At 41.9% G+C, this 26470-nt stretch overlaps 1 protein-coding gene across 3 annotated transcripts in view; it reads right to left on the reverse strand.

The window, feature by feature from the left end:
* Positions 1 to 26088, reverse strand: part of LOC121948358 (complexin-1-like) — a 62146-nt gene extending 36058 nt beyond the window's left edge. Inside the window, exons 1-2 of one of the 3 annotated variants that reach the window (XM_042493743.1) lie at positions 25850 to 26088; positions 24434 to 24552 (exon numbers count right to left, since the gene is read on the reverse strand). In XM_042493743.1, the coding sequence (XP_042349677.1) occupies positions 24434 to 24464 (31 nt within the window). In that variant the 5' untranslated portion in view covers positions 24465 to 24552; positions 25850 to 26088. Of the gene's footprint in view, positions 1 to 24433; positions 24553 to 25183; positions 25330 to 25410; positions 25486 to 25849 lie in introns of those variants that run through there. The other 2 variants (XM_042493746.1, XM_042493744.1) reach the window with 2 other exon arrangements.
* Between the last annotated feature and the right edge of the window lie 382 nt (positions 26089 to 26470).

The raw sequence follows: 26470 nt of genomic DNA on the forward strand, positions 1-26470 counted from the left end.
CGTCATGAAACTTTGTGTGCTCAGTTTTGACTTGACTCTGAAGACAAACACCTCCAAGCAATAATTTTAAAAAGATTAAAAAATTGTAAACAGCGTTTTAATATTTTATTTCTGTATTCTTTAATTTTAAAAATAAAAAAATCTAAAAATCTTTCTTTCATAACCAGGAAAAAATTGCAAAAATATAGTTATGTAAAAAAAATTGAAAATCAACTTATATAAATTGCATCTAAATAAAGTTCTGAAGATACAACTTGCAATAGGAACAATTTGTAGATTAACTATGAATAATAAGTGGTTTATTTGTATTTTCCATCCTTTTTTACTTTGATACTTAATTTACTGTATTACGGTAACTTCTCACAGAGGACATGCAGCATATATCTGTCAGCCTGCTTTCACTCCACACTCGTCAAATACTGATGCCATGTCGGTGGCCCTTGGCGCAGATACTAATTTGCAAAGAGAGAACAGGCTAATAATACCTGTCTTTACCTCTGTGAACTATTTCCATTCATGATGAATGCACAGCTGAGGTGATGAGGCACAACTGTATTATCTATATATTAGTTGCCTTTGCAGATTTGCACATCATAAAAGACCAGACTATTGACTTTAATCGAGATCTGAGCTCTCCAAAGTGTCTTCTTACTTTTTCCCAAATCAGTTGGGGCACAAGTAAATTCTCTAGCATGAAGCTGCAGCTTTTTCTGAACACTGCTTCTGTCGTCTCCATCAATAGTTTTCCATCTGCTCGGTCAACTGTGGGCTTTTATTCTGCTCCTCTGCCTGCGGGACATGTTTCTTTGTCGCTCTGTAGATATGGGTTGAGGAGATATCCCCTCCTCATTGTCTTGGAGGACAAAAACTGGCACATGTGTTTGAACTGTGCGCCGCCCTGATAACAAAGCTGCCAATTCACTCTCATAATCACCCCGGCAATAGAAAGAGCAATTCTCCTCTTCAGCATGACCCCCGGGCCGCCATCGATTCTATCATTTCAACCTCCAGGGAGTCGGCCGAGTCACTGCAGCAATATCACACTAACTGTACGTGTTATTGTATGTGAGTTTTAGCTCAGAGTCACTGAGAGTCTCAGCGCCTATGGAGGGACTGACCTTTACAGCAAAGGCTTGTCTCCACTTCTCTTTTACAATCATATGAAATCTATTCCTGTCTGCGTGTCCTCTGGCAGCCTGGCACACATCAGGGCACCGAGGCTGTATTAAATGTCTGACAGGAGGTCATGTTCATTCGCCCTCAGCCCTGACCCCCTCACTACGAGCGAATAAATTACCAAACTGCACCTTGAATCGTTGACAGGCAGCTCCACCCAACACCATCTGCATTAAGACATGTCCGACTGTTCAGCACGAGCAACCGAGGACTGAGAATTTGCACAAATTACACCTAATAATAAAGGACTAAAAAGAGCTTTTAATTCTATACCTCAATCTAATAATATATAGTTTGTTTCATGTCATGACTGTCACAGCAAACTGTATTTGAAATTAATAAACCAAATTAAGCATTTTTATTTCTGCAACTGTGAGCAGATCCAATTATAGTAGAAAATAGAATTAAACATGTATACACACTTTTGAGTATACTTGGTAATTTTTCCAGTTTCCAGGCAACAGATTCCAAGAAGTTACTTCGCTCAGTCAGGAAATAGAAAGCCAAATAAGTTGCTGCTGGTGGTTTCTTCATATTAACCATTCAGTCATGACAGCAGTTAACCATCATTTGACCTAACTGCCCCAGAAAAAGCAATTTTCCCAAACTGTTGAACTCTTCCTTTAATTGAATCTTAAGTAACTTGTCATATGAAATTCTACTGAAGTCAACATTGAAGGTGCATGAGTGCACTTATAGGGCGAGCAGGGAGGGAGGTGGATGGGTACGATAAATAACTAACTTTTGTGCAGAAGTCCAGAGTTCACTTCCCGTGTGGATGTGAGGTCACTCCACCACGTGAATTTGTTGACATCACACCCGTGAGGATAAACAGCTGACGCAGAAGGAAACCCAAAACGTCATAAGTAGTAGGTCACTGACGGAGCGGCGTCATGTGACCAGGTACAAATAAAAAGTCTTAGTAAGCACCATAGAAATGGCAACAGCGGCATACCAAACTATACCTGAGATTTATTATCTACTCCAAGAACATCTCAACCTGTTGTGATTTTCCCTTTAATTCATCACAACTTATTTTCATTCTAACAGCTCCTCACATCTCACAAACAGGACGTTCTCCACTTGTCAACACGACTCTTAATTCCTAAGTCTGTTTGATGTTTGATTTCATCATCCTGTTGAGGTGTTTTTGGGGGGGGGTTATGTTAAATCTGCACCTTAATGTTTTTTGGGATGGACGTCGGTGATTCATTAAACCGGCTATGTGAGCAGACTAATTTCACGTCTCTCTCCGCTGCCAGTGACACATTTAACCGTCCCCAAAACTGAGGCACTTGCCATCCAATTCACATCTGCAAACTAATTAGAGCTCCATTGTGTCAGCTGGCTTCTTTTCCGTGTCTGTTTTTTCTCTCTTTTCAGTCGCTCTGTGTCTTACAGAGGATATATTTGCTCAGTTCTATAAACTGGCCTTTAGTGATTGAGCTTCCCCTTTTGTTTATAGCTGTTCACACAGCTTGCGCTCACTGTTTAACTGAGACAACGCTCGTACCAAAGAGACAGTTCCTCAGACTGTGCGTGCGAGCTAGCTCACATATCAAAATAAAAGTTGGGGCCCTTTCCTTTTCAATTTGCAGTAAAACAATTTGTTAAATTCTTTTGTGTGGACAGAATAGCACGTGAGAAAGCCCCCCTGAAGCACCGAGAGAGATGTGGAGTCCGAGTTCTCAAACCTGTGACCCCCTGTGCCTGTAAAAATGGTCCGACCTGTTTTTTCAGAGCTGCTCTTTAGAGGTGGAACGCTCCGGGAAGCTCCATAACGCTTTTCAGCAGTCAGCAGAAGTTCACACTCCCACACACGGCAGCCTTTTCTCAACACCCACATCTCCCGGGCCTGTGTACCTTCACAAAGGTTCACAGTGAACAGAGTAACCGAGCTCAGCGCTGAGACCTTCAGCTGGAGCGCTGAGCTCCTCTATTCATGTTTGAACAACAAAAAAAAAAGGTTTGCATTTTATAGACCTAAAGAAACGAGGCAAATAGCACTGATCTGTTACAAAGCTCCTTTTTAAATTGCTCATCGTGCAAAAAAACCCTTTCTCCTGTCACACCTTCAGCCTTTAAGTATTAATCTGCTGCACCTCTGAGATAAACTGCAACACTTTCACAGTGCAATGTGTCAGCAGCTACCTATCCAATAAACTTTTCTCGGTTTTTAAGGCTACCTGAAAGAATGTGATGATCTTTACTGACTTCACTTAAAAGGAGTGACTCAGATTTGAATTGTTTTTCCTGTTAAAGCTGGTTTGTCGGTAAAGCAGTATGATTTTGGCATCATTAGACCAAAATCCTATAATATAATCTGAGCATATTATAATTTAAGTGGACTGAGAGAAAACTAGATTTCTTCACCTTCTCTTGGCTCTGTTTTCAGGCTTTAGAAAATCTGGCTATCTAACATTGGCCTGCATACAAAACAAAGCAACCAAAAAAAAAAAAAAACTGACTTATCAAAAAGAGTCTGAACAAAAGTCTAAACAAAATAAAATATATCTACATATGCAAAGTGTTTCAGAGATTGAGACAAAATGTTGCTCACACTTTAGCATTCTGCTAACTGAAGCTAAAGGCTCCAGGCTGCTGCATCAAGTTCACATTTATGTACTGAAAATTATCTAAAACCTCCAACTACAGTGTTTCCTCCGCCTCACTCACTGCTGCCAGACTACATTGCTGGTAGGAGAGTGGGCAGCAGCTCCAGAGAAGGACCCGCACAGCTCAAACCCCAGAGTACCAGACAGCTCCGACTCATCACCAGCTGAGCAAACCTTTGTTTTCATCAGCAAACGTCCTGTTGATGCTGTTACAGCAGCCGATTCTCATTCTGAAATCATCAAATACTGCAGCTTTTGTGGCGCATTCAGTGCAAGTTCCGACACATCATGGTAGCAGCATCCCGAAACATCAACAGCTGTTACAGAAGGATACTTAGAGCGTAATAAGGTCGACGCAGACGTCCGCTGCAAAGTGGTAACATGTGACTCGAGATTAGAACTTGTTGGTTACACAGGTTAGACCCAATGACCACTAGCCCACTAAGATGTTGGCCCTGAGGCGTTTGTGCTGGCTACTTCAAGAGCTGGAGGAGAAGGGTGTATTTTAAAAATCTACTGGTTGCTGTTTTTGGGGCCCTTTTCCAAATTTCTGCCTATGAAGTTATGAGAGGGTTCCACTGTAAAATCTGATGCTATTTGGTTTGAATAATATTCTAGAAATAAATTGCATCACTTCAGTATAAGAGATGGAGATGCAGCAAAAGTTAAGGGGTTAATGGTGCTAACACAAGACTGAAATAACATATGTGTAATTTAAATTTAAAGTCATTTCTTGCTTGTGTGAACTTCTTGTTGGAAATCCCACTCTTTCTTCAAATAAAAAACTTTACAAAGGTAAATGCTGCAGGCAAACTTTGTGTATATGTGTGTGGGTGTCGACAAAGTGCATGTGTGCGCTTCACCGCACACCAGGGATGTCTCAAAGCCCAGACTGGAGCCCGCTGCGGACTGCATATTCAGCCTTTGAAAGCACAGAATGGGGATCGCAGAGTTGAATCCCCAGAGTCATAACCTGAGCTCAGGAGTTCTCTGGCAGAGGGATGAATCGTGCCATGACTCAGCACTGAGGGGATCTGCACGAAAAGTCTCCAGGTACAGTAATCTCAAAACAACGAAAAAATGTCCTGGGGGACTCCAATCTAAACTGCACTGAGAATCCCTCTAAAAGCATTCAAATCTGAAGAAAAAATGCTCACAGCTCTGAAACAGCAGCCTGGTGACAGAATAAAGTCGCTGAAACTACATGCAGACCATAAAGCAGCACAGTGACCTCAATCAGTGGTCCTCTTCCATTTATACAGTGTGACCTTACTGACAAAAACAAGGCAAAAAGATGGAATTTCAAAGATCAGGTGGCCAACTTAACACCTGTGCTACATAAATGCACACGGTATTTAACTGCAGGTAACCATAGCAACTGTAATTCTAGCTCATGCATTACAAGTTGATTCTCACTGGTGAAGACACAAACCTAAACATGGGTTAAAACAGACATCCTCATTCACATTTTGGAATAAATTTGACTTCATAATTTGTCATTTCAAGCCTGATCCCATTTTACTGTTCAACCCAATCTCAAGCACTGACACTGTGCAACAGTTTTCTACATTTTTTAGCATTATTTTCATTTTCCAACACATTCCCCTTTCAATATTGCCACTTGGTCAGTGTCATTCACACACATACTCACATATGACATGCATGCATCCTCCTGCTTTTGCTGACGTTCTGGGTCGGCATGTCAGTTTTAGCCTACTGCATGTCTTTTTAAAATACACTTCCATTTTCACAAAAAACTCATATTCACTTGTGCAACACAAGCGTGTGGATAGGTTAAGGCAACAAAATTATGTGGTTAGGTTTAGAAAACACATCATGGTTTGGCTCAACATTCATAGTGAACATCGGGCTCCTGGGAGAAAATCCGGGGTTTGTTAGACCCATCCATCGTCATTCCCATCCGCCCCTACAGGGACATTCCAGCTCCTTATATTACGTTATTATGTTACTTTTACCGTCAGTGTCTTATGCAAAAATCATTGACCAAATCATTGCTGCCTGTCGTTACTGAGAATCAGAAACGGAAAACAAACTCTATTTCAGTAGTCATTTTATATCTTGTTTCTGTCGCTCTGTCCAGAATATTGAAGGAGGAATTTCCCTGAGACAGAAAGTGGATGACGTGGCCCTGATCTTTCTCAGCAGAGTCAGGGTTCTGTTCTGTGTGCTCTCCACCCCCGACCTCAACCACCCTCCCCTCGTCCACATGTCCCTCTTTCCTGGCAGCTCACCGCGATCAGGACACAAACTATTAATCCACAGAACCATACAATATCGTGAGTGCATACATTTTCAGCATGGCTTGGCCCAGTCGGGATCAAACCACAGAAACCTTGGCAGCGTTTCAGACTGAGGACTATTGAGGACACTCGGCATATGACAACCAGCAGGACGTGAAGCTCGGCCTGTACAGACTGCGAGAGGGGAACGCTTATAGTGAACCACGTGGAGAAACATATAGAAAGTATCTCTATTATAACATTACTATGATTTTAAATAAGGCATGACTACTGCAGTGATTCTGTAGATTAATTAATATATTGATTGATTTGTGAGTTTTATGTCAAATATGCATTTCTTTCAGTGCAGACTGAGGACAAACATTGCAGAAGTTGTCAGCTCAGTCTTTGGTCCTGCTGGCTTTTTGTCTTGCCAGCTAATCAGTGAACGATTTACACCTGGGAGGCCAGGTGACTGCTGTTAACACCAGTTAACTGGTGAGCTGAAAACCAGCAGGGGTCTAATCTGTAGAATATAGAGAAGAAGATTTTTCATTAAAATACATGTATGTATTGTGTATTGTCTTTCCTAATTTTATGAGTTTTTACATTTTCAGATAAAATAATCTGCAGGGGTCAAATAAGGTGAATTTCCATTACAGCTTTAGCGATATTTTCGAATTGTCAATAAAACACAACTGTGAGATGACTACGTTTCCACTGAGTGATGTTATGCGACTTCTTCTCTCATGATTCCAAGAAAAATGGCGACGGATGTTCAAACCAGCATGTTTATTTCTATTGTAGCCACCACACTAGCTGTCATTATTTCCAATCCAAGGCGACGTAGGCGTGTTATGGAGCCATAATGAAAAGGCGAGCCCCTTATATGTGGGAGCGGCCACATATGAGGGATTTCTGAGGCAGTGATAGCCCATGATTCATGACTGAGGCAGCCAGTTCCTACTGACAAGCGCATAGCCATAGCATCATGTGACCTAGAAAAGTGTTTCCATTGCAGTTTTTCCAAAATGTGTCTTTTTCTAATCACTTGGAATACCACCTCATGCGAGCGAAAAAACTTAATTGCAATAAATGACGTTTTGGGTTAATGGAAACCTGCCTAGAAAAGATTGAAGTCCCAGTCCTGGTGTGACTTTGAGGGAAATCTCAGTGGGTATTCTGCCGCTTCGTCTCTGATCCACAATGCTTTCAGCTCGACCTTGTGCCATATTTCTTACAAAGTCACTGCTTTTTAACCCACCGCAGCACCACAGACTCCTCAGGATGAATACAAATGTGCAGGGTGAAGATACACACACCTGCAGAGGGTTTGCAGCAGACAGTAGAGGAGTTCGGATTAATGATCCGGCAGAACAAATGGAGCCACACGGTTAAATGGCCTGTAACATAATTGATGAGTCTTTTTGTTTGTTTTTCATGTGTGTTTCAGGGTGTGTCTCTGCGTGGGGATTTGTGTGTGGGTGCACGGCGCAACTTTAGGCAAAGCACGACTAATCCTGCTAAGTGTTTGCTAATGAGGGCGTAACTCAAACTGAGGAGCGGCCTGTCGTTTTATGCCAAGGTGACATATTGAAGAGGGCGGCCATTTTGGATGGCGGTCAAGAAGGTGCAGTGAAGGTCAGCTGTTGCTTTTCACCCTCGCCAGATAATTACATATTGTTCTCACTGGGCAGAGCCGCCCAGCATGTTGCATCAGAGAGCCAAGTGGAAAATTAGTGGTTATCTAAGGATGAGAGACGTCACGAGGGTTATTTTTGGCATCAGTGGTTCCTTTATATAATCAGCAACAAATAACGTTTGCACTAAATGGGCTTAAAGAAAGTCTTTCCATGGCACTAAATTAATTCTAAATGTATCGGCATTGTAGTTTAACTTAAAGAACAGTGAATTAAATTGTAGCAAGAAATGATTTTTGTGCTTTCTAACATTTTTTTTTTAATCTTCACGAGACAGTCCATTAAGCCAGGCTGGTGCTTTTAAGTTCAGGATAGCCAAATTAGCCTGTAGATACTCTGCTTATGCTTTTTAAGTCATGAATGCTACTATCATTTAAAAAAAAACATTTAGCCTTCTTCTTAATCATGTATGTTTTCGGAGCATTGAGGATACAGTAAAGAACTTAGTTGCCTATTTGACCTCACAACTTTTTTACAGATGTTAATAGGCTAACAGCTAGCAGCTCTTTAAAAATTGTTTGTAGCTAAAAATCCAACTGTCTAATTCCTTGTAGCTCTATAGGGAGAATCCTGCTGGCAACAGGAGCCTTTTATTAACTTTCACACATGGCTGAGCTGATTACCTATGTTTTGTAAATATTTTTATATTTAGGATTTCATTTGGCCCTGTCGTTATTCTAAACCACTGTAATTTATCTGTTCTACTCTCCTGACCCAAACTAAATGGTTGTTGTTTGATGTTAAATCGCCATAAATGAACAGTAGAGGTCGACGCAGCGATGTTGCATAATGCAGGTGCGAATATTCAGGCCAAACAGATGACTCATTGCCTCACAAACACAGTCACTGCAGAGGTAGAGACGGAGCCCATCTGTGGTGCGCTGCTGCTCTGTGTCTCTGAGCACAGTTGTGTTTTTGAATGAATGTTTGTGGTGATGTATATTAATGTGAATTTGTTCTTTTGATTGCATTTGTCAACATGTGTTATGTGTTGTCATATTTGCCTGGATGTGATTGCATGTTTTGTCCTTCATGAGTGTACATGCCTACATACATGTTTATATGTTTATGTTTACATTATCTTTAGTAGACAGGCATATGTTGTAAAGGTTTCATCATCATGAACAGCATTAAATTGATTTTTGCAGCCTGACGGTACTAACTTCCCCCAGCGCATCTGCAGAGGGTGTTATGGTTGTTGAACAACAACGATGACTCAGATTTCCTGGCAAATTGCCTAAAAAGTTACCTCATGATCCAACTTGTGTAGGAGAAAACAAACTCTGCTTTTCAACCACCCCTGCAGGGGTCATTGATAGCCTCATGCCGCTATGTGTGTGTGTGTCACAGCAGCAGGCGGCGTCTCTTTGCATCAGGATCCTCCAGGCGGCTCAGCAGGCCACAACACATCACTGATTCCTCACTTTGTCAAGTGTACAGCTGCTGACCCCTGCAGAAAGTTCTGGATGCTGCCAGCTCAACTGACCTGCTGTCCTGACCAATTCTTCTTTTGTCTTCCCTCCATCTGTGCACTTGTGCAAAGTCAACCTTTTGCCCAAAGGGAAAACTGCATACTAATTCAAGCCATTATTGTGGAAAACTGCAGAATTAGACATCCTTAAAAACTGCTAAAATACATACTAAAATTGCATTGTTTCTTAATGTCAAATTGTGGCAGATTGTCATCATCAACTGCACCTCCTCCCCTGCTCCTCTGGCCCCTGGCATCCCCCAGGGTTCGATGCTTGGTCCTCTCCTGTTCGTTACCTCCATCCTGGTTTACGAGCCGTCATGGTCTCTACTTCCAATGCGACACCGATGACTTCCAGCTCTACATTTCCACTAAATCTATTATCATTCCATCTCACCCCAAGCCAACTTCCTTAAACTAAACTTTTATAAATCAGATAATCATCTGTGCCAAATCCCTCACCAACGCCACACATAAATTCTGTCTCACTGTCAATAACACTACTCTTTCTCCCCCAACACATCTGCGATTTCAGTTATTTTCGACAGCAACCTCTCCTTGGAACACGACGTCAGTCAAATCACCAGAAATGCCTTTCCACCTAAAAAAACAACACATCTCAGCTCATCACTCACAGTCTTCTCTGCTGCCATACAGAGTTGACTACGGCAACAGTTTTCTTCATCCAAAGTCCTAAATAAGCTCAAATATATCCAGAACTCATCTGCTCTCCCATCAATGCTTTTGCGAACATGTCACCCCTGTCATTGAGAACATCCACTGGCTCTCCGTCCAACAAAGAATCAAATTTATTCTCCTCACTAATGAAACCCTCCATAACCAGGCCCCCTCGTACCTCACCGACCTGCGCCGCAGTCACACTCCTTTCACAGCCTCTGCACCTTCGATGCCGATCCACTGTCTTCACCACTCAAGACCAAGCACTGAACCTGCGGCGACAAAGTCTTTTCCATAGTTGCAACCTTCCTCTGAAACTCTCCCTGTTTAAATCACTACTCAGAACTCACCTTTTCAGAGCTGCTTTTAAAGTGTGACTAATGCTGCATGTTATTTTTCTTTTTTTTTCTGTGTGTTGTCTATGATCATATATTTTCTGTAAAGTGTCCTTGAATATCCTTAAAGGAGCTCTATAGGTAAAATGTGCTGTATGTATATACTTTGTCACTATGAATTAAATAAATGGAAATGTACCAGACATGCATTAAGAGTGAAGCCAGCAATGGACTGGCAGTGCGTTTGATAACTCTAACAGCAGGCTACTTGTATGTGACTTTTACAGAAAATGAATTATCTGCAATTGTATAGATCTCTTCTATTCTACAGTACAAGGAGCTGATGTTGATCTGCTAAGTGCCAGTATGCTTAAGGATGATAGAGCATCATCCATTATTTCTCCAAGATAATGACCTGCAGGAAACCTTGGCAGCATTACCACTAGCTTTTCTTTTTATACATTAGCCACTATTTTTAAAATTACATTAGATTACATATAATTTAATTTAGACAGCCCTTTTTTTCTGTTTTCTGTGGTCATGTATCAATTTCAAAAGTAGTCGTGTCTTTCTACTGCACAGATGGCTATATGAAAAGGCAATCTTTCCAGCAGTGAAATACTTCTTTAATGGCTTATGCAGATTTTTAGAATAAGGAAAATTATTGGGGAATAAACAACATATCAGTGTTGCAAGAATCTATGTTGTTATTTGACCTACAATGTCCACAATGTCCATTCTGATCTCAGCAATTAATTTGGCTTCTTATGGTTTTCATAGTTGATAGGAATGATGTCCAAAACAAATTAGAAAAGCTGATGAAAAAGAAAACATTTCAATGAACCCTTTACTATTCAAGTACATTGCTAATATACATTGCTGATCCCACTCAACCAGCCGGCTAAATGTGGCTGGATGCCAGCTGTTGTTGTTATAGATTCTTGGCATTGATCTCACAAATGTATGCACTGTCATGTTCTGCCAACAAACCTGTAGGATACAACACCGTTCCCTGTCCAAGACACTTCAATTTTTAACGGTTCCTGCTTTGTTTTAGCAGGAAAAACTGAAGAAATCTTTAAATACACAACTGAGGACAATATTCAAGGTCACAAGTCAGCTACACTTAAAGATGTTACACAGATGGTGTCGAAAATGCACCTCCAACATTTATAGCCATAACATTTTATATTATACAGCCATAAAAACTCGTGAGATAATAACACTGGGGAGAGTCAACCGTAAATTTCAGTGAAGGAGACCAAATGAGGGCAGCAACATTCCTGCAGAATAATGATGAGACACTGAACCCTGTATGCATGTTCAACCACACACACACACAAACACAATGGAGAGGGTGCTCCATAACGCTAATGTGCGCTATATCCAGTCATCCCTCTCACCGCGCTGTATAGTTAAGTGTCATGCAGCCTCAGCGTACGCTATTAACTGCTTTCTAGGTCAAAGCGTGAATCAGTACTAAGCATCAGCGGCTCTCACGCAGCGCAGCGTCTCTCGGCTCCACAGCTACGCAGGTGAAGTGTTTTCATTCCCTGAACTCCCCACCAAGAGCAGAAAAAAAGAAAAATCCATTTGGAGACGTAATTAGCACCAAGAAGCAAGAGAACTGATGTGTTTGTGTGTTTAGGTTCAGAGAGCCTCATTTATTTGCACGGATGACTGAGTGGGATTGCCGTGTGGTTTCAGTGTGTGTCTGTAACTGTGCATACAGTGCGTTTATCTTAAATGCCGATGGCAGTCTAGCAGTGACATGACATCTGAAATCACTCACTGGTTCTCACATGTAAACGCATAGACAAGCTGTTAAGGAGGTAGCTAAATCAAAAAGAGCCTTTCAATATTATTAAGGCATTAGTTCTGACCACGAGGGACACAAAATGTAATTAGGATTAAAACACTGGTTGATGTAATTGTTATTTTCTAACAAATGCATCTATTAGCTGCTAGCTTGATACTCAATTTCTGTGATGTTAAAAAATCTGAAGAATATATAGCTTAGGGTTTAGGGTACATTAAATGTACATTTAATGTCCTTTTTTATAGCATGAATAGTCATTTCGAAATATGGCATCAGTATAGACATCTTGCTATGAATAAGGCCCACCAGCAAAATGTTTGGGATTCCCCCCAAAAGTTAGGAAAATGGGCCCCACATGTCCACTCAGTTTGGCAAATGTTGCAATGACAATTATAAACTTTCTTAATAGAAAGAGTTATTTGGCCTGATTATATTGGCACATTTAGCTGCTAGTATTTGGTGAAGACCAAAACTAGAGCTAAAAGGACAGAATTATAGACCTGCTCTTTTCAAAGTGACCAGAACCATATAACTGACGCTAAATAATGTATGTATATGTAGCTAACTGTCTCCACACATATTAACTTTCAGGCGATAATACAACAAAACTATGTTTACAGATGGTTTAAGCTGCACCCAAGTATTCAGACAATACATGCCAGGATCACATTACAGGACATCTGCTTAAAATATGGCCATATGGAACAGATATTGGAAGAAGTGCTATGTGACATATTTCTGGAACAGAAAGTCAGTCTCTAGTTTCTTCTGCTTATTCACCTTTCCATGACTGCATGATTGGTCAGAGATAAGCGTTCATGTCATTGTAGTCATGAGTGAGTGGGTTGAAAAATGCCGCCCTCGGTTGGCATTTTGGCTGTCCAGTGCAGGTGTGCATTCAGCTATTTAAACTGGTTATTCTGCTCATTCCCCCAATGTTCTTGCAACAGTTTCCATGTGGTAAAGCTTCAGGGACTTTTCATGTAGGAAATGAAAAGGCTTGATTGACAGCTGCGTCGGCCACATGGGGATTCCCTTTCCAGTTGTTGGAGTGCCCGCCCCCGGCAGGCTCTTGCAGGGTAGAAAACCCCCACAGATTGGAAAATGTCAATCAATCGCAATTATTATATAAGAGGAAAATATTTTCAGCACTGCACACAGACCGTCTGGGTGTAGGAGTCTGCAGCAAAGAGGAACTGACAAACTTGAAGGGGACCTATTATGCTCATTTTCAGGTTCATGCTTCTGCGTGCTCAGTGTCTCTGCATCGTCATCGCAGCTGGGGAATGATTGCATTGGAATATAATGGGGTTTTTTTACCCTGAAGTATCATCAATAAAAGCTTCCAAACCAAAATCACCACAACTGGACATGTTCTAGCAAGAATATGATGCCAAATCTGGGAGAAATGCATGTAAATATATATAGGCAAGCAGCATGGTCACAAAAATGGGCTGCACATGGACATCCAAACATGGTACATACAGATGAGCAAGGCTACACGACAATATTTACATCACAAGGACCTAAGCAGACCCTTGTGGGCATGCAGATGCAGAAACTTTGACTTTGTCAGTAATCTCAATTTGCTCTCAACTCTAATTGGGAACGAGGAATCTTCCAACAGAAGCCCTTGATTTCACTGTTTTGAGGGTATTAATTTACTGGATGCAACTGTGAGCATGAATCACACAGCTGCTGCAAAAGAACATGACGCCCCAGTCTCAGAACCAACCCGGGTCAAAAGAGGACCCTTCCCCTTTTTAATTTCTGATCTGACTGTCCGAGCCTCAGGGGGCCTCAAATGATACCAAACTAGATATTTTGGACTCGGCTGCCGCTGAAGACATTGCTTTGTTACTTCAGTTTCAGAAAATTCCCGCAGGTCAGTCGTTGTCACTTCAGCATGATTACAACTCAAACGACACACACAGTGTGACATGAAGACCTTCAGGGTGAGCTGCTGGACCATGATGGCAAATAAAATATTAATACATCAATCATCTTCAGAGTGACACTTTTTTTAAAAAAATATTGGCTTCTGTACAGCTGGGTAGAGGACTCCACTGGTTGTAGAGTATAAGCCCTTCTCCCCCTTTTCCATGGTATCTTTTCTGACCGCTCTGAGACTTAATCCCTTTCCTTGTTAAATATATTGAGCCTTGTGTCTTACCAATACGTTCCCACATAACCATATTACCATAATTTGAACCCTATTCCCATTGGCTGGCCTATTCTAATATAAAATAAGATAAAAATCAGACTAAATTAAACTTTTGGTTTGTTATATTCTTTTACTGAGGAAAGTCTCTGCACCATAAATGATAAAAAGCACTGTGCTGTGCAGTGGAGGTTTCTAAAGAGGACAGATATCATTACTGCACATCAATTTATCAGGATTACATTGCCCCCCTCCTTGGCTCATTTCTCTGTATTGGGTTCAAATAGGCTGATATCCGCCATAAAACATTATTCTTACACGCCAAGTCAACTGAAAGCCAGTTAAGTGTGAAGAAACTCATTTGAATTGCTCTTGGAGACTGCCCACCCATGCGCAAACCTTTTACATGAAATCCAGCAGGCAGCGTGCGCTATATAGAAATTACATGTCACGTTATCTAAGCTTGTGGTTGAACGGTCAACTCCAGTAAGGTGCGCTACATTTGTCAGTAGCCTGATGGAAATTGATGTTGCACACATTTTGCAAAAATTGAGTAAAGAATTATGCAATCTATAAAACACGAAGGATTATGTTCTCAACTCTCTGAACAAAGGCTGCGTGTATTTCTGTCCCACAGCTCTTTTAAAGACAGCATGAAGATGAGGCCGTGCCCATAGCTCATAAAGACACAGTCCATATCAGCCTCATTAGCAGAGACTGGACAGAGCAAGACGGATAGAGGGCAGAGAGGAGGAGAGAGGAAATGGAAGATGAAAAGGAAAAAGAGATAAGGATGAGCAAAGAGGGAGGACTAGCAGAAGAGGGCATGTAAAAGGCACCGATTTACAAGTGTAGGTTTATTTGAGTACAAACTTTGAGGGAGGAGATGTAGATAATGTGGAAAATATCCACATCAGCATTCAAAAAAGTCTGATTTGAAAGAACAAAAGAAATCCAGACACATACAAAAAAATAATACTAATGGATCTTGAACAAGTAAACAAATATCAGCCCATATACCTGCCAGGGGTTTGCAAGGTCACACTGGAGTTAAAAATCTTCATATAGCCAGATTTCCTCCAGGGATCTGCAGCTAATCCTAATTAATCCATAGGATAATTATGTGTTATCTCCAATGTGACTACACAACCAGAGTGCAGGGAATTGCCTCATGCAGTATATTGCATATTACAATTTCACAGTTTCACTATCAACATTGGGCATGACACTTTACTATGAATGCAGATTTCCATAACTGGAATTAATACACCCACATTAGTTTACTACATGCATTGGATAGACAGCCCTATTGCCTCAAAAATGTTGGCATTGTACGTTTCTGCAGAGCACATATAATTTAAATTTGCATGTTTTTATGTCACGGGTCAGGGTAGGAAATTAACTTTTTCTGTTCACCTGCCACTCTATAGATGACTGTTAAATGACCAAAACTAGCACACCACTTGCAAATTTTACAAGCCTTTGGCTATTCTAATTTCCAGCTCTGTAGTTGATACCTTGAAAGTTTATGTTTCAACAATGCTGTGGTTAAAGTGTGGTCACATTTTGTGATAAAAAACTGCCATGTTTGGGGGCTGAAAAAGCTGCTGGAAACACAGTAACAAACAGTGGTCTGCAGATTGGCAAGCGTCTGTCTGAGGTGTCATGCCATCCACCTCCTCCTCCTCCTCAACCTCCTGATGACTTATTTAGGTCAATTGCTGTATCATATTAGAAACATTGATATGATACATATGAAATGTGCAAATTTAACATAATCATGTGGTGCAGAAACATATTTCCAACATTCTCTCACTGGGCTGTTATTTGTGAAAATCACTTCACTAGAATTGATTTCTTTACACTATGTACTCCCGGATCATTTGAAATTGAATCTCTGCCTCTTGTTATTCAATAGTTCTGGGAAATGTTATCCCAAATCCAGATCATTTCCATCACTGCACTCGTCTGTTCTCACAATATTATGGGAATCCATTCAAAGGGCAGCTGTGGCCTCAAGGGGAGAGAAATGGCTTGTAACTGATATAATAATAGGCCCTCAGTTCAGTCCTCTGACCTTCATCAGCACAGTTGTGGTGCCCTTGAGCCAAACACTCAACCTCTATCCTGTGAGGCTGCTCAGTGCCAACAGATCATTGAGAGAGGCATCTGTGCCCGCCTAACCTATCCTGAATGAATACAAGCACACATCCTTGTGAAATGCACTAACTGTATTTACCTATGCAGCCATGACAGCTTTGCTCAAAATCTGCACTTGCAAAAGCAGCAATACTTAATAATTCCTCACAAATAGTTCATTAATCAGTTTTTACCCATGTATCTGACACTGAGTCGTAGGGCAGAAGGCTGAGCAAAGTACTCCAGATGTCCCTCTCCCCAGCGACATTTTTCAGCTCCTCCTAGGGGATCCCAAGATGTTTCCAGGCCAGATGAGATATATAATCCCTCCAGCATGTTCTGGGTCTGCCCCAGAGCCTTCTGCCAGTTGGATGTGCCCTGAAAACTTCCAACAGAAGGTGCCCAGGAGGCATTTCAGATGCTCAAATCATCTCAACTGGTCTTATTTGATGCTGCAGCAGCTCTACTCTGAGCTCCCTCTGTGTCTGAGCTCCTCATCCAGGACACCCTTCAGAGGAGACTCATTTTGGCTGCTTGTATCTGCAATCTAATTCTTTTGTTCACTACCAAAAGCTCATGACCATCAGTGAGAATTAGGACGTAAATGAGACTGTATATCAAAAGCTTTGCCTTCTGGCACAGCTCCTTCTTCACCAAGACAGTCCAGCAAACCATCTGTCCATCTCACGCTCGATTCTGCCCTCACTTGTAAACAAGACCCCAAGCAACTCTCTCCCAATGCAGAAGGGGCAGTCTTCCATTTTTACAACACAGAATCATGGTCTCATCCCGACAGCTTCACACTCAGCCGCAAACTGCCCAAGTGCATGCTGGTGGTCCAAGAGTGAAGAAGCCAACAGAGCCACATCATCTGCAAAGAACAGAGATACAGCTGTGTCCTCAAACCAGACTCCTTCCTGCGCCCAGCTGCACCATGAGGTCATGTCCATGTGTCACAAAGGCCATCGTGACAAGGGGAAACCCCACTAGAGGCCAACACCAACAAGTTCTAATCCCAAGTCGTGACATATTGCCACTGTCAGTGGACTTTCACGTCTACATATTACCCTCTATGTATCGTTCTGCGTCTGCCATCAATGTTCCAGGATGGTCCATGATGCTGGGGTGTCAACAAAAGCATTTGGTTATATTTAGGCAACAAAGGCACATTGCAGCCAACGCCGGGATGTCAACAACAGAGCATGCTTAGGAATTGGGCAACAAAGGTGCATCAAAGGGTCAGTCATAGTGCAGAGTTTGTTGGATCCATCCATCACCCTTCCTGCCCAAATTATAGGGACGTGCCATCTCCTTATTACATTATAACCAGCACTGTTTCAATCTGACGCCATCTAGTGGCATATCATGCAGACCCAACAGGTTCCGCCTGGCCGCAATCACAACCGACGCCACCTGTCTGCATATCATGTTGCCATGGCTGGTGCCATCCAGCCATCTGCCAGCGTATAATAACACCACGAATGTTTCTATACAGCGTGGCACAGCCATAAAAGGTGGCGTTTTGGTGTTGGGATGTTATGCTAAAATCACTGTAAAGGCGGCCATTTTCAACTTTGGAATTACAATGAGCTGCCAACACCCAAACAGTAGATTAATTAATTCTTTTATTTTCAAAAGATTCTTGAATGCATGTGTTTTCCTGTCAAAATGAGCTTCAACGCTGCTGGTTTGCACAAAAAGTGGAGCCACAAGAAAGCAGTCACGAAGGGAAATGTAAATGTGAAACTGACTGACAGCAGTGTGACTTCACTTTTGTTTTCCTTTCTCAAATCCCCGACTCAGTGTGTATATCTGCATCCTGCCCAAACTCTCCGCAGTGCATCCACTGTTATTATCCAGTGTTACTTTCTGTTGACACACAGACGTTTGTCTTCTCAGAGAATGTTTGCATGTGTCCAGTAGATGTGTGTAAAAGGCTCAACTGCAGGCTGCACTGTCTGTGCTGCTGTGGTTCTCCCAGCGTTCTCCTGCTGTGGTTTTCAACCGAGTGGGAGGTCTGTCGCATTTCACTGATTAAGACTCCCTGTGTGTGTCCATGTGTGTGTGTGTGTGTGCGCTTGGCCTTGTTTATCAGTATGTCAGTGAGCTTGAATTGGATGTTTTTGTCCTGGTGGTGTGTGTTGGTGTTCACGAGTTTGTGTGTTGCTCTCCAATTTCGTGTTTTTCTGTGTTTGTGTCCGCATCATCTCTTTTTCTCTTCGTCTTACTTGGGCAGCCACACACACACACACACACACACACTTACTTTATCATCTAATGCCAGCAACAGCCGACTGCTAAGGTCCACCCCAGTCTCTCTGTCTGTTTGTCATGCACTCCCTCTGTCTCTTGCCACACACACGCACGCACGCACACACACACACACACACACACACACACACACACACACACACACACATCCCAGATTCCCCTGTGGCTGCCTGATTGAGGTTTCTTTGCCTCGCCCTTTAGATTTACTGTAATCTTTAAAGGAGGGAGGTAGAAAAGAAAGGGAAGGAAAGCTAAATTGAAGGATGGAAAGGCATTGAGTGGACAGAGAGAGTGATGGAGTGAAAGTAAAGGACGTTAGGGGGCTGTCTTAGACAAACGGGGAGTGATGATGAACTAAGAGGGGGGGCTGAGAGGTTGGAATAAAGAGAATAGAGTGATGCATGAAGGAGAGGAGGAAAGAGGAGAAAGAGAGAAACTCCGAGGCTGCACAAGACAGAAAGCATCTCCCATTAAACTGAGATTACAGCTTTTGCCGGTCCGGAGTGCGGCGCGACTTTACAACCTCCGCCGTCAGCGGCTGATGATATAACACCCAGTTTTGAAGATCAATTTGTCACTTTTCATCTCCTCCTACACCTCATTCTCCTCCTCCTCTTCTGCCGAGGCCAAGTGCAGAGGCGCCAGAGGAGGAAGAGGAGGAAGGAAAAGGAGGAGAAGGAGGGGAGATGGAGCTGCAGCTTCATCGAGAGGAGATGAGAAAGCTGACTGCTGTTTACGAGAACTTTTCATGATGTCATCGGTAATAACTCGTCCTGCTAGTTTCCCGCTCTTGCAGTAAGAGCCCTGCACACACTGTCAAACACACACACACGCACGCACGCACGCACACACACACACACACACACACACACACACACACACACACGCACACACGCACACACGCACACACGCACACTCACACTGCTCTAACTGCCCAGCAGATTGAATCAATTCCTCATTTGTCCTTCTCTCCCTCCATGTCACTGATAAGCTACAGCTAATGGTTTGAAACTGAGGTTCAGGGACGCCAGCAGTCCTTGAAGTTGTTTCATGGGTTTTGAGTTTATTTACTACAAGTTACATGACAACGCAGGTGTTTTTGAAAATCGTTTATTTGTTTGCTCAACTGTTATTGGAGCACAAAGTGAAAAAAGGGGAAGGATTTGAGTAGAGCTAATTCTATGAGGTCACCAAAATCAATACACTAAAACACATCTGGAGGGTTTATTAGAATCAGAAATACTTAATTGATGATGTGATAAGTGTCTTCAGATTCTGCCAAAATAATTTTACATCTTGGAAATGGAAACGAACAGCTGCATGGACAGTATTTATTTAAGATTGATCCAACTGGTCGTGATTGAAAGGTATAAAGTCCTGGTGACACCAAAAAGCAGCCCATTCTCATTCCAAAGTTATAAAATACCGCTGTCCCACAACCTTTCATGCTGTTATTATACATCATCATAACGGCAACTATTGTGGCAGCATGATAGATGAACAGTTGGCATCAGTTGAGAACGCAGCCAAACAGAAACTGTTGCATCTCTTTTGGCTCCAAAAACCAAAGATGGCGATGATTGCAATACCAAAATTGAGGCCTCAAAACAGGAATACACAAACCGATGGGTGATGCAATGGCAGCTACATCTACAGTATGTTATACACTTTGTGCTGCTTATATGCAAGCGAGCCATGTAGAGGTCAATGTGCTAGCCAAATTGAACCTTGGTTGAATACAATGTGTGAGACTAAATCCATAGATTTCACTGAAATTATCAGTTTACTCTTTAAATGCTTGTTTAACCAATGATCACAGATGGTCACATGTGGTTCTATTGTACTTGTGACCATACACAGCTAGTATTAAAACAGCATATAGTTACCACTAGTCAGCAGGTGAAGGGGAATCATTAGCCTGGGTGCAGTTACATTAAAACCCAGATGATTACTGATGAAGGAGCTAAAACATACAAAACAAGCAGCATGGGCTTTTCTTTAATCCCTGATCACACTGTTAACTTCTCAAAGAAGCCACTTAACTTCTGGGAGTCCTTGACATGAAAAACTTTGGAAACTTTTGATATCTGACTTGCATTTTAAAGGCTGAGCAGGTCATGGATGACAAAGAGGCGCCACTCCTCGGTGCCATGCGAGATGAACTCGCTCTTCACTGTAAAAAACAGACAGAATACAAATGACGGCCTAAGATAGGAGCAGATGGAGTGTGAGTTTCTCCTCAGAACGCGCAGAGAGAGAAGTGAGATAATAGGCCACAGCTAATCCACTGCACACTGAAAACTCATTACTCCTTAAGAAGAAAACAAAGAAAATCCTGCTCCCCAAGACAGTAAGAAATACTCTGCTTAAGGTGAAGACCTTGGCACAAACTGCCTGGTTTTCCTCATGTGTGAAATTTCTTTTATGCACAGTTCAGCGGATTTGACTCATTCTTTATTGACGAGGAGCTTTGTAAGAGCCTGGTGGTGGGCACCTGCACGAAACACACATACACACACGCACACACCAACACACACACACACACACACACGTCTAAATACATGACAGCCTCACAGTTACTGTACGTGACACAAACAAACAGAACACAGGCGCAGAGACCAGCAGCCTTAAAGCAACACACTGAGGTGTGTGCAAGTCTAAAGCTCCTTCACTGCAAATCATGTAGATGTGTGTGTTGCCTATTTTTTAATATAATCTGTACAATTTTATGGTTTTGAATGTATATTTTCCCACCATTTCTGGTAAGTACTGATTGCTAATAATTTCTTTATGATATAAACATGGATTAGCAGACTCTTGAAACATCTGTAATCCACCACAATGAATTTTAAACCTGCATAAAATGACTGCTATTGAGAATTAAAAAAAACAAAAAACAAAACATAGTAGCATGGTTTGCAAATTGGTTGGTAAATGTAAATATATATGCAAAACCATTGTTTTTCCATTTGAAGAGGTCAACAACTTTAACTGATGTAGAATAAGGAGTGATAAAATAGGCAAAGGACAAACGGGTCAAACAAACCCTGGACTTTGACCCAGGAGGCAGTTGTTTGTTTCCTGTGTAAAACCAAAAGTCAATTGAGTTATTTTAATAAAAACATAGTGTGCTAGTGTGTGTAGCATGCTGGTGACGTCACGTGATGTTACATTATGTAAGACAGCATAATAATTTTAAGCCAAATCATGATTTTGTTTCTAAACCTAATGATTTTGTTGCCCAAACTTAAGTAAGTAAACCTACAAACAGTGTTTTACCTAATGTATTTTTTTAAAAAAAGACTATGTATTTATAAAGAATAATCTGTTGTTTGTAGTGAAAGGGAGGTGTATTTTGAAAAGATGCAATGCCTGCAATGAGTAAAAATTGACCTTCCATCCCTAAACCTCCAAAAATTAACACAGGAAGGGTACTCAATGCATCAGTTTTTGACAATTTGGGATGAGAACTTGTTGGAGAGTCCTGGTCAAGACAGGCAGCAGCACCATAAATGCAGTTTTTGACATAAGATGTATGCATTATATGTTTTTTTTAATGCCTGTAACGATTGTATGTTTATGTTATATGTTTTATTTATTGTATGAATCTAAATCTGTCCTGGAAAAATTATTATTTTACTGGATTTCATATTTTAAAATATGAATTTGTTGTTCCCAAATACATATGTAATGTATAAAAATCCCAAGGCTCTCCATCTTCAAGTGAAAAAATCCCATATAATTATCCTTCAAGCATAGACAATCTGTCAGACCAAGGCTTATCAACTCTAGGCCTTCACCAGGGTCATACAAGGTCCTTCATACATATTTAATGTCTCTGAATCAATCAAAAAGCCCTCGCTGAGCAAACTGAAGTGGAGTTACCAGGCCCAGCTTGTCCTGTGAAAATGTAAACACTGGAAACAGGAAGTAGGCAGCACACGGCAGCAGCACGGTGTTATCACGGAAATAACGAGAAACACCTGCCCAACTGACAGCATGACAAACTCAGTCAGCTTCAACCAAACACTCCCAAAGCAAACACTGCTCTTAAAATAACACTAATGTAACATCAACAACTTTTACATCAATATATTACCTCAATGAAACCACAAAAGGTAGATGTAGCGTCACATTCAGCAGCTGTTAAATGAAGAAAATCCTGGTCCACCTCGTGCTTTAACATCTCGACCTGCTGCACTGTACAGCTTTACTCCGACATCGGATCCACCATCACCTCCAGAGAGACACTGACGGCTGCATGTACACGCTGCATTAAATCATGCAATGGAAAACAGCTGGTCAAGCAGTGTGTGTGTGTGTGTGTGTGTGTGTGTGTGTGTGTGTGTGTTTGTGTGTGTAGCTTGTTACCATGTCATGGGGTGAAAGGCTCATTACAACTACAGTTTGTTGAATTAGTGTGTGTTCAGGGAAAGAGTGCTGATAGGAAACATGATGTGAACCTCTGTCTCTGGTGTGAAAGTTACATCATCTGGTCTCCACTAACGCAATAATTGCTTCATCTTATTTTAAGATGTTTACAGCTTTGTAGATTTCAATGTTTCAGAAAAGGATAGTTGCAAAACATTGGTATTAAAGGGCCTGAAATAACTTTTTTTCTCAGATCACGAAACGAATCAACTTGCTGAGGTTGTGATGCTCAAAAAAATGTATCACTGATTTACAGACATCTCTTTCTTAATTTAAGTCAATGGGAAAAAGGCTTTTTGAGCCTCATTACATCACGTGATGCACCCGGAAGTTGTATTTCCACTGTTTGGCCACTATGACAATTGGCTTTAAAGACCAGCACACTTCATGGAGGCCTGCTTCAGAAACCACAAACCAGTGGGCATCACTCTGATCAAACCATCCTGTCTTGGACTGTTTCTTTGACTTTAACTTTTGTTAATTTAGTCATATATATTCATTGTTTAAGGGAAATACCTAATATTTCAAATTACTTTTTTTAATGGCACTCAGGATGCTTAACGGTGGCATTTTAATTTCAGTGCAGATGCATCAGAGTCTTTTCATTTCCTGACAACACCAAAAACAGCAGACCAGGGTCCTGCTCTGAGGGCCCACTATGCACATATCACCCAGCAGCATCTCTGCTGTGTGAAAACCACCGAGGTCCATCTGCATATTCATACATAATAACAAGTTCATATTCCATCAAAATTCATTACTCTGTTATGATTATCTCACGTCCAGGGAGTTGTTGCAGCACAAACAATTAGAAAATCATTGACATGCCTGTGTGCTGGAATGAAATTATTGAAGATTAGATTCTGCCTTGATTACCCCCCCCCCCCCACACGCTGCAAGGGGAAAATGTGCACACACCACGTAGACGAGAGCCGCTGCACCGTCCACACAAAAGGCGCCACCACAGCCCGGTTAATAGTGACGCCGAGCCACAGCAAAGACCTGTTTAACACCTCTTGGTAAGCAGGTTGCACTCACTGGAACATGAAATGCCCTTTTGGCTACAGCGGTTACAAATCACCAGCCTGTTACAGTAAGCTGTAGGCTACTCAGTGTGCCCCAGGGGCCAACGGCACCATGTGCGCAGCAAGCCAGCAGCAGATGTGGAGGAAGAATGATGGGGAAAAAAGAAATAAAACATCAACTGACTTCTCCCTCTGCAGCTGTCTGAGTCCGAAGAGAATAATGATGTGTGAATTTGTGCATCAAGACGCGAAATTGGGAAGGCAGCGAACATCAAAAAGTCAGACAGAAGTTAGGGAAATAAAACCTCTGGGAAAAGCAGAAGCACTCACACGTATGCATTCACGTTATAGATGGAAAAGGGTTGATCTTACCTCCCAACGCTTGTTTCATAACGAAATTCATGATGATGGCTTTTAATTCCCTGCCTTCCTTGTCCGAGCGATGTTACATTCAATTGTGGCAGAAAAGTAGAAGTCCTTCGTAGCCAGATCTGGAAAACAAAATGAAAAAAAAGAAAAATGTAATAATCTCAATCTTAGTAATCCTACACTATATCAATAAAACAGCAAAATCAATGATATATACACCATGCAGTACACAGTAAAATTTATAATGACTTGAAATCCCATTAGGGAGGACAAGGATCTCACTGTTAACCCTTTGAAACCTGGAGCAACATCACTTCTGTTGCGCTGCCTTCAGATGCTTTTACTGATAGTTAAACCTTTGAAACCTGTGGAAACTGGTGCGATTTCTTTCAAAACATAAAAAAGGCAATGCGCAACTTGGTAAGGAATGTTCCAAAAATTAGCAGATTTAGAATTTTTTTTTAAACAAGGGTAAAAAAAAAAAAGACAGGGTAAAAAAAAGCCACATTATCATCATTACGCTATTTTTCTTTCCTTTTTTTCTTACTGATTTTTTGCTGATTTTTTGGTCTTTTCTTTTGTCTCTCTTTGCCTTCTTCCCATGTTTTTCAAAGATTCACAGTTACCTCACTCTACACTACTACTGACAAGCTCCCCATCAAATATTTAAAGACTATTGACGAAATGTCCCACAATTATTTCTGAAACAACCCTATTGCTCCACTTAGATCTTGTACGGAGCCAAACACTCACATCAAGGCTGTAAAAATCAGTATTTGTGTGTCAGGCACGTTTCTTCAATGCGCCAACTGAAGGACACTAAGGTCAGTGGTTCAAACCGAAACCAAACGCACACGAAAACACAGAAAAACACTCCAAACTAGACCAAATCAGCAGCTGTGGCTCATCATTTCCTTATAATCGTCGCGCCTTTTTCCAAGAATCCCGCACAGCTGAGGGTCACGACAATCACTAATCACCTCAAGCGAGTTTGGAGAAAGTGCACGGAGTCCTCAGCTTGTCAGGACAGTGTGTTGTCATGCATGTGGACGCCGGACTAAACCATATTTTTCCTGATCATGTGGTAAAACTTTCCATCTACCATTGGAGGGACATTGGACACAGTCATCCCACTACGGCTCCAGAGAAAAAAAAAAGAAAAAAAAGCTGCTTGTGTTAATTAAGCAGCAAACGCAGACTGATGCATGCGTGTTTACAGCAACATATGCAGCGACCGTGCAGTAAAACGAGCTCAAATCGACCTGAATGTGCATGCACGGAGGCAGAGATTGTGTAAAAAGCATGAATGCACATGCACTTCCTTGTTCGATCGGAGCCTGGTTTTCAGCACCATCGCGAGTGGATAGCTCCTGAAACCGTTGAAATGCATTGAATCGGCAGCGTCAGGCATCCATTTACCTCCGTCCGGCGACTGCTTCAAATCCTCCTCACACAACCAAAGATCAGAGAGCAGAGCTTCGGCTGCAGCACCCTCCGGAACCAAAGTTATCCTGCAGCAGGCAACAGCAGCACGGGCTAATCTAACTGCTCGTCCCTCGCATCTCCGGCTCCCGGGGCTTGGAAAAAGGACGTCCTTGGTGCCTCCTCCTGCCTGCCGCTTCGTCTTCCTGCACACACACACACATACACACACACTCACACACACACACACACTCCCTTACACACAAACGTAGAGAGAAAGAGGAGGAGTAGAGAGGGGGGCTGGTGCTGGTGGTGGTTTTGTGGGAGGGTGAAGCAGCTGCCGTTCACACCATGATGGGAAAGAGCGACTGAATCACATGGAGGGGATGGAGAGAGAAACGTCCCACTAACGTCCTCCTGACCGATAGAGAGAGATCAATTATTGAGCCCTGATGCTGGCTGGCTGCTCCGTGCTACAGCCCGCCCCCGTCACAGGCTCGGTAACGGGGAGACGGACTCGGCGTTTACTTAAAACGGTAGTGCAGAATATAACGGTGATATATCTATGATGGGGATGCCTCTTGGTTTGTCTGCAGTGTGTAATGTGTAATATGATAC

Source organism: Plectropomus leopardus, chromosome 9, assembly GCF_008729295.1.
Source record: "Plectropomus leopardus isolate mb chromosome 9, YSFRI_Pleo_2.0, whole genome shotgun sequence".
Taxonomy (NCBI): domain Eukaryota; kingdom Metazoa; phylum Chordata; class Actinopteri; order Perciformes; family Serranidae; genus Plectropomus; species Plectropomus leopardus.